General features: G+C 41.3%; 1 protein-coding gene across 1 annotated transcript; it reads right to left on the reverse strand.

Annotated features, from left to right (window-relative positions):
- Window positions 1-416: 416 nt before the first annotated feature.
- CFAP45 (cilia and flagella associated protein 45) lies at window positions 417-15,626 on the reverse strand. The gene is made up of 12 exons (XM_089526938.1): window positions 15,585-15,626; window positions 14,456-14,587; window positions 12,300-12,433; window positions 11,404-11,548; window positions 10,664-10,834; window positions 9,963-10,141; window positions 8,261-8,390; window positions 5,257-5,403; window positions 4,359-4,472; window positions 3,339-3,532; window positions 1,810-2,034; window positions 417-564 (listed from the first exon to the last, which is right to left on the reverse strand). Exons 1-12 carry the CDS (start codon window positions 15,585-15,587, stop codon window positions 489-491), a joined length of 1,650 nt encoding a protein of 549 aa, XP_089383064.1. The 5' UTR covers window positions 15,588-15,626; the 3' UTR covers window positions 417-488.
- Window positions 15,627-20,574: the final 4,948 nt, after the last annotated feature.

The following is a 20,574-nucleotide window of genomic DNA, read 5'->3' on the forward strand; positions in this document are numbered from 1 at the left end:
GTGTTGGACTGTAAGTTTCACCATTCTGGGTTATTAGCACAGAAGTCTTATCCCAACTAACATGACAAGTCCAGAGACTGAACTAGCAGCCTGCTGCATGTAAAGGACTCCGCTAGTTCTCATCTTCTGCTCCGTAGTGTCAGACCATTTTGGCCCATGTACCTTATTCTGGTAAGGGGTCTGGGATCCCAACTGCCTGGAGCCTGATCAATACTGAAGCATCATTCCCATTTAATCTGCTCTCTCACCCCTTTCTTGCAAGACATACCCTCCTAAATTTGAATCAACTTGTGGTGAAAATGCTTAGGTGATTTTCCTTATAATCACTGCAAAAGAGTTTGAAAGCGTGGTTTGAAAGTAAGAAGAAACATCCACACAAATCCAGAAATAGTTCTATTCATAAAACATGTCCAGAAACTAAGAAAATAGAAAATCTAGGATACATATAGAGATAATACAGTGTCATAGTGGGGAAGTGGTTTTCCCATTTAGCGCACTGGGGCTGACTGGGTAAATGCTTTTCGCTCCACTTGAGCACAATACTTTTCAGGGAGGCCAGCAGCTCTGCAAAAAAAGAGAAAAAAAGGAACCAGTCACAAGAGGTTAGGTGACCCATGAACATCATGGACATGTTAACCAGGCCTGGTTATCACAGCACTGGTAAATCCAAGTCTAGACCGCGCCCTTTCAGATTTTCTTTAAAAACAAATCCTGCACCCACATCAAAAATGTCAATGTGAAAACTAACCAACCGTTATTATCTTATCCCCAACAGTTGCCATTTTACAACTGAGATCCAGAATCAGTTTCCACGGGGAATGTTTTTGTCTAGATATGACCCCACATGTACAATCTGTTAATACTCCAGGCCCAGGTTCACCATCACTGTGAGAAAAAGATCCATGCTACACCTCAATCTTCATTCCTCCTCTTCACAGGAAAATACAGGGGCAGCTCTTCTCAAACATATATCTGGAAGGGACTGTTCCCCCAACTCTAAGTCTCTAAATTCAGTTGCTGGGGCTAGTTGTAAGTTACTTTTTTGGACCACAACTCTCAGAAACCCATAGTCACTTGCCATGTTGTACTGGGGATTCTGGAACCTGCAGCCCAAATATTTTTTTCCAGGCTCTTGTTTAAACCAAGACTGATCAGTTACAGGGTCCAACATTATACAATCACTCCATCTACTTCCTGTTCAGTTTTCTGAGCACTTGCACTTAGGTAGCCAGAAATTCGGCATCCATAGTCAACAGCAAGTATCAGCTGACTCAGGGCTTGTAGAAATAAAATCTCTAAGACAGGAATTAGCAACATGTGACCCTTCAGATCTTACTGAGCTGCAACTCCCAGCATTCCTCACCACTGGCTATGATCTCTAGGACTGTTGGGAGTTGCAGTCCAACAACAGCTGAAAAAGTATACCCGCTCCTGCTTCCTAAAGAGCAATTCTGGGGTGGGGAAGGGACCCACCAAAAGAACAACTGACCACAGAATGCTGAAAAGAAAACACCATGAAAATTGGATGGAATATGGAGTGGAATGGAATAACAGGAGACCCAGGATGAAGGGACACATGCATATAAATAACCCAGAAAATAATCCCATTGTCTAAATTCTCACTGGGAAGCCATTATGTTTTCAAGAATGGAAGTGATCACATAAATCAAGAGGGAAAGCCAAATTGTCATTAAGCTGGGACTGGGCACCAGTATAGCCACCCCACATTCAATTACAAGAACAAATGAAGTAAAACAAGCACAAGGTCTGTGGGAACTGGGATCAAGTAGGATTGCTGAGTAGCCTCACCGGAGTTCATCCAGTTTCTTCCGCTTGATCTCATTGATGCGCTCACTGCGCCGCCGTGCCTCCTCCTTCATCCGTTTACCTTCCTCAAATATAGCAATACGTTCCTGGATTTGTTGCTGTTGGTGTTCACGCACTTGGCGCCGGATCTCATCAGCATGGGTCTGCTGAAGAGCTACACGTCGTTCATGCTCCTTCCGCTCCTTCTCAATCTGCTCCCGTTGGATCCTGGGGAGGTAATGAAGACGTGTCCATTTGCTTGCTTTCACTTGAAACCGATCAAGTAAGGCACTGGGTTACATGGTTTATTACACCTTCGTCAACTTTACTTGTACAATAGGGGCTGCCACAAGGGAATGGAAGTGAAAGCTAGCCACATAAATCAAAGGGGAAAGCCAAGATCCTCATGAAGCTGGGACTAGGCCTCAGTATTTCCACCCCACATTTAAAAAACAAAAGTGCAAATGGAGTAAAATAAACAAACAAAAAGCCTGATGAGTTGAGCATGTTAACTGGGTATTAACTAGAATCCTGTTGGTGACTTATGCCAGTCTAGTCTCATGTTGGCATAAATACCTTTTCAACTGATGTACAGAAGCTGTGGGAGATGGTAACAGAAGCCATCTCTGCCAGGAGATAAAGTTGACCTGCTGGATCCCAAGCACCTTGGAATTGGCTGGGCAGCTTTATCTCCTGACAGCTTTCACTGCTATTCCCTCATCACTGGCACCCTTTCCTCTGCTGCTACAATGCTTCGTCTTCTGCAACGTCTTCCTCTGCCAGTGTTAGTTGTGCTAGCAAACAACATCAGAGCTCTTAAATGTTGACTGTTCATAACAAAGAAGGGAAAATACACAGGTAAAGAGAAAACAGCATAAATAGAAGCACTCTATGTGCCACATGGATGGACAGACAAATGAACAGATGGAGCCCAGTCTCCAACATGAGGGAATCCAGTTGTGGATGACATCCCCAGACACTGTGACTCAGCTGGCTTGATCTTCTTAGTTGTGTTGCAGCACCACCAACTGCAGACTGCTAGAGTGTGGTGATGCAGCTTGTCAACTCAATGGAAGTCATGACATAAAGATAACTCATTTGACCTTATACAGCTGCTAATTCTAGTAGCACTCCTCAGTTTAAACAGATCTTCACCTGGGTACAAACAAAGCTATTCAGAGGATAACCCATCTCTGCTTGGTCATCTCACACATTGCCCTTCTGACATCTTGTCTTTCTGTCGGAGTCACCAGCCCAATGTGTATCTTCCCCAAATACCGAAAATCGCAAGCAGAACAAAACAAAATGTCTGAATTCTCAAGATTGGTATGATTTATTCCAAAATTTGGCTATGTTACTTTCTGGACTGCCAAAATCCCTCTGACAGAATGGCTACTGCTGGCCACACTGGCTGGAGGATTCTGGGAGTTGTACTCCAAAAAAGTAATATCCCCAGTTTATTTCAGCTTCACTATATCCCACTGAAGCGATTCCAATGCAGAGTCCTCCAAAGATGGAGCCATGTTCCTTACCTAACAATCCTCTCAAACTCAGCTCGGTCTCGCTGCACTTGGACAGCCAAGCTGTGCTCTTTCTGGGCCACCTGTTCCAAGCGGCTCTGCTTCAACATGGCTTCTGTTTGAGCCTTTTTCTGTGCAGCATCCTTTTCCTTCCTGCGCCACTCTCGTTCAGCTGCCTCCTGGTTGCGCTTAGCTCTTAAGGCATCCTGGAGGAACGGGAAAAGAAATTCTTAAGTTATACCTCCTGGCATGAAAGTTGGCACCTTGTTAATGACATAACTAGAGGTTATGTCTGCTTAATACTTTTTCAGGCCATTCAGAAGGGGATATTCTGCATCTCCTTATACAGTACCTCCTTTTGTAAGGCCTCCACTGTGGTATATAAAAACTGACAGTGAGTAATGGTCACAGCTCTATCTTTCTGGCCATGGGGTTGTGCCCAGGCTCATTCCAGATGCCCATGAACATTAAGCAAGGAAAGAACAGCCTTATCCTTCTTCTTCCCTGCATGCTCAAGACCAGCTGGAATAAGTTGGGGAAATAACACTGCACCCAGCAGCACCCCACTGTTTTTGTGTACTAGGGGGAGGAACCAAGCAGAAATACAGGCTTCATCTCTTCCACTGCTTCTCATGAGTATGGAAACTTGCATTCCACCAGGACGAAGTATTTTGGCCACAAAGGATTACAGATTTCTGTGTACACCTGTGCCTACAGTTGCATGTAAAGTGGAATCATATTACCAAAGACAGACTGTAGTCTGAGAACATGATGTAGTATTTTGTCTCCTTGTGTAATTTTTAACTTGAATACGGGCTCTACATAGATTTTATCTAATGCAGAGCTATATGCCCAACACAGACTGCAGTAAAGTTTCTCCTTCTTAAAATGGATTTCTGTCCCAACTGGTCTGCTTTAAACAACCTGGACAGGTATAATCTGTTCAATCTAGACACACAGGAAGGATAACAGAGCCCCATGTCTCTTTATGTGTATTGGGGAATGGGAGAGAGTTGCATCGCCTTATGATACCTGCTCTGCCTGGTGATCCTGGGCTTTCTCTTGCAATGCCCGCAAGCGGGCCGTCTCCATCTCCTTTTCACGACGTATTTTCTCTTGCTCGGCCTCAAACTCAGCCTCCCGCGCCTATGCATAGATAAAAGACAATGAGCACCTGGGCCAAGAAAATATTTGTTGCTAATCAGACCAGAGCTTGGAAAAGTTATTTTAGGGATTACAGTTCCTCGAATCTCCCAGTCACCGTAGCCACTGGTGATGATGGTTGGGAGAATCTAGAGGTTGCAGTCCAAAAAGGTACATTTTCTAAGGTCTGAGGATGACTCTTTGGTCAGGGTTGTATGGCAATCAGATTCTTAAGTTACACTTCCTGGCATGAATGTTCTGGGCATCAGAGATAGTAGTCTGTGGGTGGACAAGACACTGACTCACTCATGAGGCCCTGTGTCTCACTACCAGGAATCAAAAGATGAAGGAAAGGGTGAAGCTCCTTCCCACTTCGCAGTGCTTCTGAACTTTCAATTAAATTCATAGTCAACAGCAATTGGCCTCATTCCACTTCCCTCTGCCCTTTGCAGCCAAGTGGGCTTGAAGGGTCATGGGCTGAAGGAAGTGGGGGAAGCTAGCTCTGGAAAGATTTTCCATTATCATTAAAGCCACACAACCCTGTTTTATTGATATACTTTATTTCGAAAAGCTTTTCATCCTGCTTTTTGGTCTTATCTAACGCTCAAAACAGTTCAAATAAAACATTAAATCAAATACAAAGTGTCTTCTATGTAAGAGAATTAAAATTAAACTCCTTTAACACTTTGATTTTAATTCTGTTACTTAGAGCTAAAACCTTAAAATGCATTTTTGTCCTCATGCAGTTGGACATACAGCAGTCCTTCCTTAGCATCCTACTGCATACCATCTTCTTCCTCTGGTATTCCAGCACCCGCATATCAGCCATCCTCTCTTGTTCTAGCTTCTCTTCTTTGCGCTTCTGGTTCTCATCATTGATGTGCTTGATCTCAGCCTGGATCCTCAGCTGCTCCAGCCTCCTACGCTCCATTTCCTGTAGGAGGACCCAGATAGCTGAGCAGCATCATTCACTGTGCCTACATAATTCTCAATGTGATGCCTTCTAGATATTTTGAAAGACAACTCCCCTATAATGGGAACCATAATCTGACATATCTGTAGGTGCAGAGATGTAAACGTTCCAGAAATGGTGAAGCAATGGAAAATAAATGTTGGGGAAAATGGAAAAAATTGATATCATTCCTCTTTTACAGATTGAAATCTACTTTGTTACTTGAAGAAAATGACTTCTTGTTGTGTATTATGCTCAATTTTCTTTGCAATAAAGAAACCAGTTTGATATATTAAAAGCACAGTTTACAGAAACATTAATTGCAAATTAATGTTTCTTTTTCAGAATTTTATTTTGAAGTGTAAGGAACCTCTTTGGTTGTGCCAATTTATGATATATTGATCTTTTAATCATCCCCTATAAACAGAATAATCCCACTCAAAAATGTTCTAGATACATTTCAGATACATATTGAGCTAAAAATTATTAACAACAACACTAAATTACTTTGTATAAACTTACAATTGGTACTTCAAAATAAACTTAAATTCCTACATGGATCTGATCTTTGTTTTTCAAGATTCAAATATCTCAGAATTTTAATACTAAAAATCTGTCCCAATTATTCCATTGTAATTAAAGCGTAATTTGTAAATATCTAAAAGAAAAAGTTAAAAGCTGGGCAAAAACTATGCTGTCTCTCTTAGGGAAGACTGTCATGGTCAAAGGATGTATTTCCCCCCAATTTCTTTGTTTTTAAAGCTATTGCACAGAATTTTAGATCAGAGACTTTGAAAAGATGGCAAAAAACTATTGAGGGATTTATTAACTCAGACAAATAATTGAGATTTGTAAATGGAATTGACAATACTAGAATTCTTTAAATACTAGAGAAGACTGTGGTATTTCATGAAATTGAAATTTCTTCTACAGAGGACTGTAGTATTTCAAGAAATGTAGAATCGTTGTTGTTAGCTGTACTCAAGGTGATGCCTGATGAAGAAGCCAGTGAAGCTTCAAAAGCTTGCAATATACATAATGTGCATTTTGGTTGGCCCAATAAAAGTATCACTGTTTTGTGGATTTTGGATAATACTGTACTTTGCCATATGATCAACAGGACTATCCCTGAATATGTTTTCTGGATGTAAAAACACCGCATTTTAGATGTCATTGAGGAATTCTAAAGAGAGATCCAATATGATCTGAGGCTACATCAAGAGGTGTATAGTATCTAGACTGAGGGAAGTAATAGTGCCACTTCATTCTGCTTTGGTCAGACTTCACCTGAAATACTGTGTCCAGTTTTGGGCATCAAGAAGGATATTGTCAAGCTGGAGCGTGTCCAGAGGAGGGCAATCAAAATAGTAAAAGTGCTGTAAACCATGCCTTAACTATGCTAGGAAGCTAGGTATTTTTAGTCTGAGGAAGAGAAGATTGGCAAAAAGGGTGGCATGATAGCTTGTTTAAATATTTGAAATGATGACATATTGAAGATGGAGCAAGCTTGTTTTCTGCTGCTCTAGAACTAGGATATGTAGTAATGGAGTCAAACTAAAAGAAAAGAGATTCCATCCAAACATTAGGAAGAACTTCCTGATGGCAAGAACCATTCAACAGTGGGACACACTGCCACAAAGTGTAGTGCAATCTCATTATTTGGAAATTTGAGAGTGGACAGTCATTTGTTGGGAGTGGTTTGATTGTGTATTCCTGCATGGTAGGTGGTTGAACTGGATGGTTATTATGGTCTCTTCCAATGCTATGATTCTAACTCTAAAATGCCTAAGAGGGAAAGCACTATCAGGATCAGGTGTATGCCCCATGTAGAACATCTGCATACATGCTAACAGCATGTTTTTCTCCAATATGAAAGCCAGAGATGTTCTTATTGTTTCAAATCATGTTATCAAAGGGTTACAGAGCAATTGCAAACAATAAAGGTGATAGAGAACAAACTTGTCAGATACATTTAAATAATTTGATAGTTGAGGAATCTAAGTGATCAACATGGACAACAGTACTTAATCCAGTGTAGAGTTGTTTTAACACTGAAATGAAACGAAATCTAAAACCCCATTTTGTGCAGTAATTTGAAGTTAATTCCACTCCAGCCTATCAAAACATGGGGGCTTACAATTTATGAGAAATAAATAAAATTACATATCTATAGTTTCCAGAACTCAGGGCTTCTATTACTGAATTAAATGGATTTCCAATGTCACACTCAGTATCTATGGATTAAACCATCCCATTTTCTTTGTGGAGACAGGTCTGGACATTGCAACAGTGCAAAATTCAAGAAAACCATAATTTGTGTTACTGTTCTGTGCAAATCAAGGTTCTTTCCCCATCATCTGCAACCTTATCCTTTTAAAACATGAGAAATAAGTTATTAAATCTGAGTGCTTCTGAATGCAAAGCATATGTTCTACCTACTGACCTATGATCCCTCATGTGGATGACTTCAGTCTACTTGGCTCAGTATTACCTATTCTGACTGGGCGAAATTCTTCAGCAAAGCAATTCTTCAGCTAATTCCTTTGAGAGAGCTGAAATTGAATCTGGGATCCTCCACACACAAAGCATGGGGTTCTCCACCTAAAGATAATTCAAGATTCCAGTCCTCATAATTCTGAAAAAAGCCTGGTTTAAATGGGAACATATCAAACAGAGACCACTGATTGTCAGCAGTTCTCCATGGTTTCAAACAGGAGCCTTCCCAGTCTAACATGGAGATGCTGCTAACTGGAGTAATGCACAGTAGTAGTATGCATGCATAGTGCGGAGCTCTTGCCCTCACCCCAGCTCACGCAGCCCTGCCATTCCTCCTACTTACTCTTTCATCTTCAAACTGAAGTCGTTCCAGGTACTCCAGCATCTCTTGGGCCTCTTGATCCCGTTGCTCAGCCTTCATGGCACGCAATTCCCTGTTGTTCTCTATTTGTTCAATGATGTGGCTCCTTCCCCTGAAAATCAGGTAATGAAAAGAGTTTCTTCACTGGAAACTAAGGCCCCACTAGCTGGCCTCGCCAGTTAGAACCCTATTGTGTGCCTCCTGGGAACAGACACATCATTCCAACACAGAACCAAGACCTTCTTTCATCTCCTCACATAGTGTCTTTTATGAACAAATCACAGAATCATTGAATTGTAGAATTGGAAGAGACCACAAGGGCCATCCAGTCCAACCCCCTGCCATGCACAAACTCTCAATCAAAGCATCCCAGACAGATGGCCATCTAGCCTCTGTATAAAGACCTCCAAGGAAGGAGACTCCATCACTCTCCATGGAAAGAGACGCCACAAATCAAAAAGAATTCTGAGAACTCAGCATATTCTGACAAATTTTGAGAGATTGCAGAATGTACAGGAGGGTAGTATGAACAAAAGTATGTTTCTAATCATCACGGTTGTGGAGACACTCTGAATCATCAGTTTTCTCAGTTCTACCCTGTCCTTGGTCAGGACAGAAATGTACACAGTGAACCACTAAGATATAAATGGATAGGATGTTTACTTATATAGTGTGCCTGCATCATACATGGGCGCCTTTTACGCGGCTTTCAGCTTACATTGAAAGCCGTGCGATGGAAGTTAAAATGGTGAGTTTGTCCATGGGGTGCACACATCATGCACAAGCCCCATTATTTTCAATGGGACTTGAGCATACGCGCTATTTGCCTTACGCGGAGGGGTCCGGAATGGATCTCCATGTAAGGCAAGGGTGCAGTGTAATTAGTTCTTTAAATGATAATCTGTGCCCTCACACATGGGTTTTATACCTGTGCAGAGACTCCATATGGAAAGTTATAGAGCTGAGTAGCTTGGCAGGAATATCTCACCACTTCTCATGCATGTCTGAGCCCCCAAGTTATCTTTCCCTCGGTTTTGAAGTCTGCCATAAAAACACAGGGACCTGACAGAAGCGAACAGAGGGAACGGCAGCTTAGCAGGCTCAGACATATGCAGTAGGTGAGAGGGGTGGTATTCCCACCAAGCTATCAGCTCTAGAAGTTTCTATATGGAATCATTATGCCGGCGCAAAACCCACAAAGACCAGTAACAAGAACCTAAACATCCTTCAAGTACTAGGATGCTCAAAGTAACACTGCAACGAAAGAGTTGGCTACTGAATTTCAATCAAGATACAATCCAGGAAGTTCCTAGTTTTTAGGTGTGCATGTGCAATCCAACTGCCAGCTTTTTGTTAAAATAGGCTTATAAGTTTAGAAAAATAACAAAAGCCTTTGACGTCTGTTATTTTGGTTTTGCCATGAACAGCCATAATTTATCTTTTAAACTGCTGTTGTGCTCTAAGAGGAAACTATTGTCCACCCACTAGTTTAGCAAGCACCTATTGCAGCTTCCCTCAGCCCAAGAACCTCCATATTTTTAAATTACAACTCCCATCAACCCAAGTGAGCACAGCCACAGAGATTATGGGAGTTGTAGCACAACATACCAGGATGAAAATAAGATGGGTAAGGTTGATCCCATGGTTTTGCTTCAGCCCTGTTGAACCCCAAAGTCTGGACTACCTGTACAACTCCTCCTTCCTCTTTTGCTCCAGCTCATGTTGCATCTTGCTGGCTTTTTGTCTCTCCACCTCCATCATTCGGTCCAACCGCATCTGCTCCTCATTCATCTCTTTCTCAATCTGCTTCTTCTCAAGGATCTGAGCATCACGAATGGCATGGCATTTTGCTTCCAGGATGATCTGTAAAGAGCAGAGAGAAGTGCGGTCACTGTCTGAAGCATGTATCTGTTTTTCATCTGTAACCAGGGCTTAGCCCTGCACCTGCATTTGCAAGTCCAGAACAAGCAAAACCATGCCATTAAATACAATCCTGGAAAAGACAAGTTCTAGAAGATTTTAATACTAATTCAGAAGCTAAATTTAAATGTCTCTTTTTTTTTTTTACAATGGATGTAAATTATTACTGGAAGGATACTGCTAAAAGAAGGTTAATTCAAATCAGCTGGTTAATTCAAATCAGTATGTGAAATTCTCTGCTCTCTGAGGTACAGGCATACCTCAGTTTAAAAAGCCCTTGGCAAAAAGCAGAAGTTCCTGCATTGAGCTGAGGGAAAGGGGTTGGACTTCATGGCCTGTGAAGCCCCTTGCATCTCTATGCTTCTATAATTTTCCTCATCCTCTGATCACTGGATGTCTTTTTAGAAATATCAGGATGGAGAAGACAATGAAAGAGAACAATTCTGGTGCTGGAGATATTCTCACCTCACTGAGTGATTTGATCTCATCTTCCTGTTCCATTCGCAGGTTAGCAGCTCGCTCCAGCAGGTACTGAGCCCGCTCCTTGGCCTCCTCCTCTAGGTCATTCAGTTTTTCATTCTTCTTCCGTAGGATCTCTTTCAACTTCATGGATTTCTTTCGCTCATTCACGGCAGCCTGAGGATGGAGGAACGGAGGTAAACAAGAGGGAGAACCAAGTCTTTTATTCCAGAGATTGAAGCCTCAGAACCATAGCAACAAACAAACATGGCTTTATTTAGAAGACTTAGGTCTATACTGGTGATGTGTGCTGATTTATAGCACAATATCTAATGTCACTTCTTGATGCTTCTTGTCACTTCCCTGTCCAATGCTCTCTTGTTTTAAAAACATCAACAGAAAGGTGATATATTTTGGTTCATTTGTGTGCATCTTGTTTCGTAATGTTAGATGTGAGTGTACATTAGACTCTCTCCTCCCTCTTTAAAGTCATTCTTAAAATATAACTTATTATGCCAGTGAAGACACTTAATTTTTTTACTCTTTGCATTGCTTTTGATAGACAAAAACAAACAAACAAACAAACAAACAAACAGTCTAACTGGTTACAGGCAACTAAAGATAAGGCTTTATTTGTTATCATAAGCTTGTTTCCTTGGAGGTCCTGAAAGAAAGATGGACTATTAATGCAATAAAAAAATTAAGAAATTAGATTTTCTGTTATGACAAGGCAAGAGTACACATACTAGGATGGCTTCTCGTTCTGCCTTGACGGCTGCTTCTTGAGATTCGCGTTCCTCTTTAGTCAGGACATGAGATGCATTCTTGATACGCTCAAAATCCTTGGGACTGATGATGAGGGATTCCCCTGAGGGATCCACTGTGGGCACACTGGACATGGAAGAGAGGGGAAGATAGAAATAGATGAGCAATGTTTCTCATGCTTCCAAACGACAGCCTGGAAAAGTTTTTTTGGGGGGAATAACAACTCCGAGAACCCCACAGGCAGCAAGCTTTTTTCAATCTCTCCTTGTGACTTGGAAGGGCAGCCATGACAAGACTAAGCTGGAATTCCAAATACATATGGTATTGAATTGATGTCCAAACTATACTCTTAAATATGAACTATTAGCCTCAATGTGTAATGATAAAAAGGAGTGGGGGATGGAGGAAAAATAGTAACTGTTCGCCATCGCAGTACTGAAAAAACAGCTTTGATACTTGGCAGACAGGATGTTTCCCCATTCGTTGCTGAAAAACAACAAATGACAGGTAAGGCCAGCATTCTTTTTTCCAGCTAGATGCTCCTGCAAATGTAGACATACCTATCAGAGCAAACGGGAGAAGCAACCTACATCAGGGTGTTCCCCTCCTACTGCTGACAATGGAATAAAGGAGAAATACATCCGATAATAATAAGGAAGGGAAAATAAAAGCTACTGGTCATCTGACATAAAATTTGTGGCTTAAGCTAGGGTCAAACTATTAGTTTGGTACTCAGTTTGCTACTACTTTGGTATTCAACTACTAGCAATCTTTGACTTCTAAGCCTTCCAGACTATTTCCAGAGGGGTGGATAGAGAGAGGAGGAAAGAGGGATCTACAGAGGAGACAAAGGAGATAGCAGAAATACAAAACTCACACAAGGTCCCGGATGAGGTCTCTAGCAATGATGCGGACTGTCTCTGGCTTATGGCCCCAGCCAAGGGACTTTCCTGCCCTTTCGACATCTCGAAGAACCACAATGGGACTACCTGTGCGGGAGAGCTGTACTTTCTGCAAGAAAGGCCAGGTCAAGTCAGAATGTTTGAAATGGTTGGAAAGATCACTGCTTCTAGCTGGACTTTACTGTGAGGCAAAACTTCCACTGTAAACATCCACCTATACCTGGTAAAACAGTTAAGATCCACACTGGATGCCATACTCCACTTTAACTGCCACGGCTGGGATTTGTAGTCTAGGAGGCACTAGAGCCCTCTGTCACGGAATTCTTTAAGAAATCACAAACTCCAAGATTCCACAGGATGGAACAATGGCAGTTAAAGTGGAAGCAAAGTGCTATACAGTAATTGCATAGTGTGAAAGGGCCCAAGACCATCTCAGAAAACTGTTCCCCTTTTCACAAGGCTGCGGAACAACTTTTTGGTAATGCATAAGGAACAACCAATCAAACCAAGCAATCTCCACCTGTGGGTTGGTTGCCCTCTATCACAGAATCTCATGGTTGTACACAAATAAAACCAATTTAGGACAATTTAAAATTTAATGCAGTAAAGAATAATTTAAACAGAAACAGTTTCAAGCAAATAAAACAATTTAAACTGATGTACCTGTGCAGAGTGGGCAAAATCATTATGCCTCAAAGGTTTGGATAAAAAATGTTGCTTTAATTTAGCAATGAAATGAAGTCAGCATCAAAACTAATTAACCCCTCCCTAAAAGAAAAACATGGGGTGGCTGATTCCAAACTTGGGGAGCCATCATACAGATCTTCCACATCTTTGCAGTATATTACTTCCACTGAAAGTTCTGTTAAGTATTGATGAATCGATAACAAAAAAGGGCATACAGTCAGTCCTCCGTTTTTGTGGGGGATCCTTTCTGGACCCACCCACCCCGCAAAAACAATTTTGCACATATTCAAGCCCCATAGGCTTGAATGCGGGTACGTGCCTGTGAGCAGCTATGGGCGCATGCCTTGAGCACGTGCCTCATTTAATCCCCTCTGTTTGCTCCTTGTGAGAAAGCAAGGGTCATGGATATGATGTCCGTGCAAACAGAGGGGCAAGTGTAATTGCATTCGGAATGATAGAATTTATATAGATGTGTATATGCGTGTGTGTGTGTACAGTATATTACACTTTGATACCATAATGACAGTTACATATTACTAGTTATACTGTATTTCTGTTAAGCCTTTTATATATATAAAAGCTTAACAGAAATACAGTATAACTAGTTATATATAACTATCATTATGGTATCAAAGTGCAAAATACCTGATGCATGTATATGATTTTATTATACACACACACACACACACACACACACACATATAATAAAATTTATTCATTTAAAAAAAACAAATTAACATGAGAAAGGTTGATCAACATCACAAAAGCATTGACAAATGCTTACATAGAACATAGGGCATGAACTATGTTATCCTGATCTTGAAATGCAAAGTTAATATCACTGCAATAATTTGTTCTATTGGATTAATCCTTTCCAAACGGAACCATAAATCGACAGAATGTGACTTCTTTCCTCCTTAATTTGATTTACATAGGAAATAAATGGGAACCATACTACCACAAAGGTATTATTATCTTTCTGTTCTTTTGCTCGTTTCACTTGCCATGTTAATCATGTTTATTTCATAAACAAACATGTATACTGCTTCCACTGAGAAGATAGAGAGGAGGGCCCATCTGACACATTTCAATCCTCAATCATACATATACACTCATCTCTTCACATCTGCGGCTTTGACTTTTGCAGCTTTGATTATTCACGGATGTTATTAATATGCTCTCTCTAGGAATATCTATGTCCTCCAGCACAACTCTATGGCCAACTTTAACCAAATGTTGCACTGAAAGGCCTAGAGATTCCTAGAGAGAACACTCCACTAGGACTTTGTAGCTTCCCAGAGTAGTGAGAAGTGTTCCTTCGGTATCAAGGTCTGTAACCAAAGGCACACAATCCTTTTTATCCCAAGGGCACATATATAAGCACATATATAAGCTCCTCCGTTATTGATATTTTGTAAAAGCGGCCATCTCCCCTCATCCTCACCTTGTCGATCCCAAAGAGGCTCTCGTCCACTTCCGAGTTGACAGCTTTGGTCCTATACCGGGCGTGGGAATGGGAACGGGAGTGGGCAGAAGACGCATTGGACGAACCACCCACTGAATACACGCTTCCTGGCTGGAAAGAGAATTTGACAGTCAGAGCACAAAAGGAACAACGGATTTGATACTCAGACAATCATAGAGTTGGAAGATGCCCCAAGGGCCATCCAGTCCTACCCCATTCTGCCATGCAGGAACTCTCAATCAAAGCATCCCTGGCAAATGGCCATCTAGCCTATGTTTAAAGACCTCTAAGGAGGGAGACTCCATTACACTCCGAGGGAGTGTGTTCGACTATTGAACAGCCCTTACTGTCAGGAGGTTCCTCCTAATGTTGAGCTGGAATCTCTTTTCCTGGAGCTTGCATCCATTGTTCCGGGTCCTGTTCTCTGGAGCAGCAGAAAACAAGCTTGCTCCCTCCTCAATATGACATCCCTTCAAATATTTAAACAGGGCTATCATATCACCTCTTAACCTTCTCTTCTCCAGGCTAAACATCCCCAGTTCCCTAAGGCGTTCCTCATAGGGCATGGTTTCCAGACCCTTCACCATTTTAGTTGCTCTCCTTTGGACACGCTCCAGTTTCTCAATGTCCTTTTTGAATTGTGGCGCCCAGAACTGGACACAATATTCCAGGTGGGGCCTGACCAGAGCAGAATAGAGTGGCACTTTTACTTCCCTTGATCTAGACACTATACTTCTATTGATGCAGCCTAAAATCGCATTGGCCTTGTTAGCTGCCGCATCGCACTGTTGACTCATGTTCAATTTGTGGTCTACTAGGACTCCTAGATCTTAGAAAGTCTAAAGGGGATAAAGGCTGCATCCACACTAGAGAAATAACCCAGTTTGGCACTGGTTTAACTCTTTGTCTGGCTCAAGTGCTATGGAATTCTGGGAGTTGGAGTTTGTTGTGGGGCCCAGAGCTCTGCTCCTCTCCGGGCCCCACAACAAACTCCAACTCCCAGAATTCCATAGCACTTGAACCAGATAAAGTTAAACCGATGCCAAACCGGGTTATTCCTCCAGTGTGGATGCAACCTTCATAAAGCCTAAGAAGCCCAGCTCCTCACCATTTCTGAAGCTGCTGCTGCTGCTTCTGCAGCAATTGCAGGCTGTGGAAAACCCCGCCCACCTTTGTTTACTAGTCGCCATGGCAACCAAACACTGCCACTCAAGGGCTTTCCGCGCCTAGAAGCGGAAGTGACGTGTCGCCACTGCTTTGTCCACAGCGCGAAGAGCGATTTGGAACGATTACATAGAACGGTGCGGAGAAAGGCACCCGCCTGACGTCACTTCCTCCCCTCCGCCATTTTAGATAAGGGAAGAGGCTGAGGGCTGCTTCCCAGTCACTGGATGGGACTGAGTTCTCTCCAGTCACAGTCAAAAGTACATGTAGAATAAATAAGACCTGAGTCCAAAACACACTGCGTGAATAATCCGGTTTGAGACCGCTTTAGCTGCCCTGGCTCAATGCTAGGGGATTCTGGGAAGTGTAGTTTTGGGAGACTTTGAGCCCCTGCAGAAATAATCCGATCTGAGACCGCTTTTAACTGCCCTGGCTCAATGCTAGGGGATTCTGTGAACTAGCTTTGTGAGACTTTGAGCCAAGTTCTGTGTCAGAGAGAGCTCTAGTGCCACAATAAACTACAATTCCCAGCATTCCCTAGCACTGAGTTGGGGCAGTTAAAGCGGCCTGAGACTGGATTATTTCTGCAGTGTGTTCTGGACCTTAGTGGTACTAGTAGTCTCTTCCCCCACACACCTTTTCCTCCTCTTCTTCCCCTCATTTTATGCTGAAACAGGCTAATACCACTATCCCTTTGAAAACCTCACAGGGCAGGGAGTGATAAAAGCTGCTATTTCACTGAACTTTTAACTGGATAATCTGGATTTCTTGCAGTGTTTTCCCGATATAAAACAGTGGAGCAGGAGATGGCAGTGTTGCTTCAGAGTGAATCCACACTGCAGAAATAATCCGGTTTAACATCACTTTTAACTGCCATGGCTGAATGCTATGCCTCGTCCCACCAGCTGTTCCTTGCTGCAAGAGGAGGAGACCAGCTACTTGAGGGAAAGACCTCACTTTCTGTATGGATTCTGGCCCATTTGTGCACAGTGTCGTCTGAAAAGCAATTACAAAACTGTCCCTAATGCCCTGGATGACCCTGCATTGTGACCAGTTTAACCTCCCACTTTCGCCATGTGAAAAAGCCCATAGTTCTTATTATTGTTGGAGTTGGAGGTTTTTTTGCTGGATAGTTATGAATCACAAACTTGATACACTGGATCTTGGACGTATTGTTTGTTGGTAATGCTTATTTCTGTAAAGTCTTACAAATCCTAATAAACATGTATTCCTTTTGCCACTTGAAAGCATGCTAGTTTCATAATTAGTTAGCTTGTACGGAAACTGATGTGTGCAATAATCAACCAAAACAGTCTTTAGTGAAGAAAAAAATATATTATTAGGGACATTTAGGCTGAGAGAGGAAGGTAGAACCTGCTTTCAAATGACTAAGAGAGGAAGCAGCGCATAGGAACAAGTCATACTTCTTGGGAGTATCATTAGATAGCTGAGGAAGCAACAGAAGACATACAATACAGTTGTCCCTCCGTATCCACAGATTCCACCATCCATGACTTGGGGAAAAAATTTAATCCAAAAAGCAAACCTTGATTTAATAATAATAATAATAATAATAATAATAATAAAAGCTTTATTTTTATCCCGCCTTTCCACAGATCAAGGCGGCGTACAACAGTGGGGTTGCGTCCCCAGAACAGACAAATAGCAATAAAAACAGTAAAAATAACAGCATCAATATACAATAACATTTCACCGTTTTGTATAAGGGACACCATTACTATGCCACTATACTTAATGGGGCTTGAGCATTCACAGATGTATGTATCCACTGGGGTCCTGGAACCAAACCCCAGTGATACCAAGGGTCCATTGTGAAGAGGGAACACACCAAGGACCTGTAACCACTTTTCTCTACCTCTTATTGCCCACCTATGCAAGCATGCCTATAATTTCAGCACATCTGAGATCCAGTGGCAAAATCAAACAATATGGTCAGAGAAAATATGGAAGGCTTGAGCTGTTTTAGCCACCATAATATACGTTTAGAGAGTTTCTGCCAGTTTGTTCACCGTTCACTTTGATAATTGTTTTTCTTAGGATTAACTTAATCTAAAACAGTGATTCTCAAACTTTAGTCCTCCTGGTGTTTTTGACCTCAAGTCCCAAAAGCCCTAGCCAACTTGGCCTGCAGTCAGGAATTCTGGGAGCTGAAGTCCAAAACACCTGGATAACCAAAGTTTGATAACCACTGATCTAAACGGATAACAAAGAAAAAGAAGCATCACCAACAAGCTCCAAGTTCCTTAGGGGTTCAATTTTCTAGAATGCTTTGACTTTAGAAGTCATGCATTCCAGCTCAAAGCTGATCTCAGTGTTTAGTGAAAATGTCTGAACTTCTATTCTTAAGTGACATAATGTTTGCGTATGCATAACTGTGTTCACATTCATCTCTCATAACTACAGTCTACACTAACTACTTTCCAGGTTCTTCCTCCACTTTCATTGCTCCAACATGCAGAGTGTAAGATCTTTGAAGCAGGGACTTCTCTTGTTTTTGCTGCTCTGTAAAGGGTTGTAAACACTGATGCCTAGAAGCCACAGGAAAAAGTATAAGAACTAAACAACAACAAAACTAAACATCACCTAAACACATAAACACTGCAATGACCTTGTTGTGATGATAAACATATTTCGAAGTCATTACGGTTAGTTACCGCTCAAGGTTAGTTCCCTTACATAATTATTAACTCTGTACCAATTAAGATAATCAGCAGCATCCTTCTCCACAAATTACTATCCTTAGGTAATTAGTTATGGTAGGTGCCTTGCTCCAATTTGTTGTCTTGGAAGTAAATTGGGCATCACAATATAGTTTAATTAAGCAATGCCTTATAGAAAAGATGCATCGATCCAAACCTGCTATGGTTTAATAGTAAAAGTTTTCACCACAGGCTTCTGGGAATTGTAGTTTTGTAAAAACTCTAGTTAGGGAGTTTCCTAGCCTGTCAAAAAATATAAGCCCTCAAACTTTAATTATGGGCCAGTGGAATATTTGCTGATCAAGCTAGAAATCTAGTTCATAAGAAGTTCATAAGAAATCTAGTTCATAAGCAGTTGTAAGTAGAGTTTCCTCCTGTTTTTTAATTATTTTTAATTAAATTAATTAATTTTAATTTTTACTCCTCATATATGTATTTTATAGAATTTTGAATTCTGAAAACTACATGTATTTAAATCACAAATATCTCTCTCAGGACATTTCATCATGCAAATTAAAACAAAACAGCAACAATAAAAATGCACTAAAACAAATAATGAGCACAGCTACTAATGAATTTGAACAGCACAGGAAAAAGCTCAATGCTCAGTGTTTAATGTTTTTGTTGTTGTTATTATGATATGACCTCGTAATTGTGCACAACACTGTCTAGTAGCAAATGGTTTATTTAATATATTCACATACCTATTTTAAGCATACAGTCAAAGAGTTTTCAGAGTGGTGTACACAGTATAAAGTGGCTACACATCTGTTTCAACATGTTTCAGAGGCAGGCTTTCACCTGTAGAGCTTCCACCTTCAAACAAAAGAAAAGGCTCTGTTAGTTCATGCCAGACTGTCGAGGCATGAGGCAGGTTTAGATGTCTTAGAGAGCAGTCCCTTATTGGAAGCATTCCTTGCCTCCCCCTGGATCAGATTTGAGAACAGATCAGAATGAACCAGGAGGCCAACCTGATTCATTCTGATACACAGTTCTTTCCTCAGACAGATAATCTGATGGTGGCTGGCCTGAGACATTTTGCTGCCTGGGAAAGTGTACAAAATGGTGCATTCTCCTAAGATTGCCAGAGTCAAAACTGGAGACAGCTCCTGTGCCTTTAAAAGTTGTGTTGAACATGGAATTTCAGATGGTATTGCTTGTTACCTAGTAGAATGATAAGCAACACCTGCTGAAACTCCTTCTTCTATATAACTCTTAAAGGTAGAGAAGCCCTCTCTGGTTTTGTCCTACTCACCTAAGCAACAACTTGTTGCACAGTTCCTAAGCCATACGCATTATTTTCCCAGTGGCAACACTTTCAGGCACAGCAAATCCCATGTGTCTCACCCTATTCCTGGAAGTAAAAAAATAAACAAATAAACAAACAAATAAATAACAAGTTATGCCCTTTCTGAGGCAACTACCTTACTTTGCCTGGTCCTGGTTGGAATCCCCACAGAAGAGGATATGATGAAGTTGTCCACATCTGTCACCAGTGGCAGTTCAATGCTGCGGTGATCTTGACCTTTGCAGTGGGACAAAGAACAGCCCTGCCTTGGAAACATTCCCACATCTGGCAATTAGATCTTAGAAATGCAGGTCTGCTAAAACTCACACAACTACGTGGTGCATTTGAATGCGGGTAATGTTACTTTGGTATAGGGAAGTTTTTATGGTAGCGGTGAGCTTTGGTAATCCACCAGAGAACAGGTCTGAATTGCAGTAGAGTCCACATTTTCTCAATAACCTTATTAGTGGGAATTGATAATCTAGATGAGGAAGAGGATTCAAAAAGAAGGGTTTAATGGGAGCCAATATGTGTTTCCATATGTGCAAGATGAGTAAGGAGCTAGACAGAAAAGGATTAGATAACCTGTCAAGTTTCTGTTTTGAAGTTTGGGTGTAAAGGTAAGTAAATTCAGTTGACTTCATATTACAAACTTCTAGATTTACCCATCTGGTAGTACTGTTGTCTTTAAGCAACTGAATGGTTTGGCTGAGTTGAAAAGCCTGGAAATAAAGGACAATATCTGAGACTATCAGACCACCATCCTTGGAAGTGATGTGTCTAGTGGAGTTGGAAAATCTAGATCTTTTTTTATTGAAAATAAATTGATTAATTAATTTTTGCCATTTCTTGAATCTAGATGTGAGAGAGCAGTCAATGTGATTGTTTGAAACAGGGGAAAAAGTCGAGGGATCATGAACTAATGC

The sequence above is a fragment of the Sceloporus occidentalis genome, unplaced genomic scaffold, assembly GCF_023333645.1.
Source record: "Sceloporus occidentalis isolate IW3139 unplaced genomic scaffold, rSceOcc1.0.p SCAF_5, whole genome shotgun sequence".
Lineage (NCBI taxonomy): Eukaryota > Metazoa > Chordata > Lepidosauria > Squamata > Phrynosomatidae > Sceloporus > Sceloporus occidentalis.

Excerpts from the sequence above, each read along its gene's own strand:
- CFAP45 (XM_089526938.1), bottom strand. Across the intron at positions 10,142-10,663 it reads AGATCAAATCACTCAGTGAG|ATCATCCTGGAAGCAAAATG; the intron begins GTGAGAATATCT and ends TGCTCTTTACAG. Across the intron at positions 3,533-4,358 it reads AGGATCACCAGGCAGAGCAG|GATGCCTTAAGAGCTAAGCG; the intron begins GTATCATAAGGC and ends CCGTTCCTCCAG.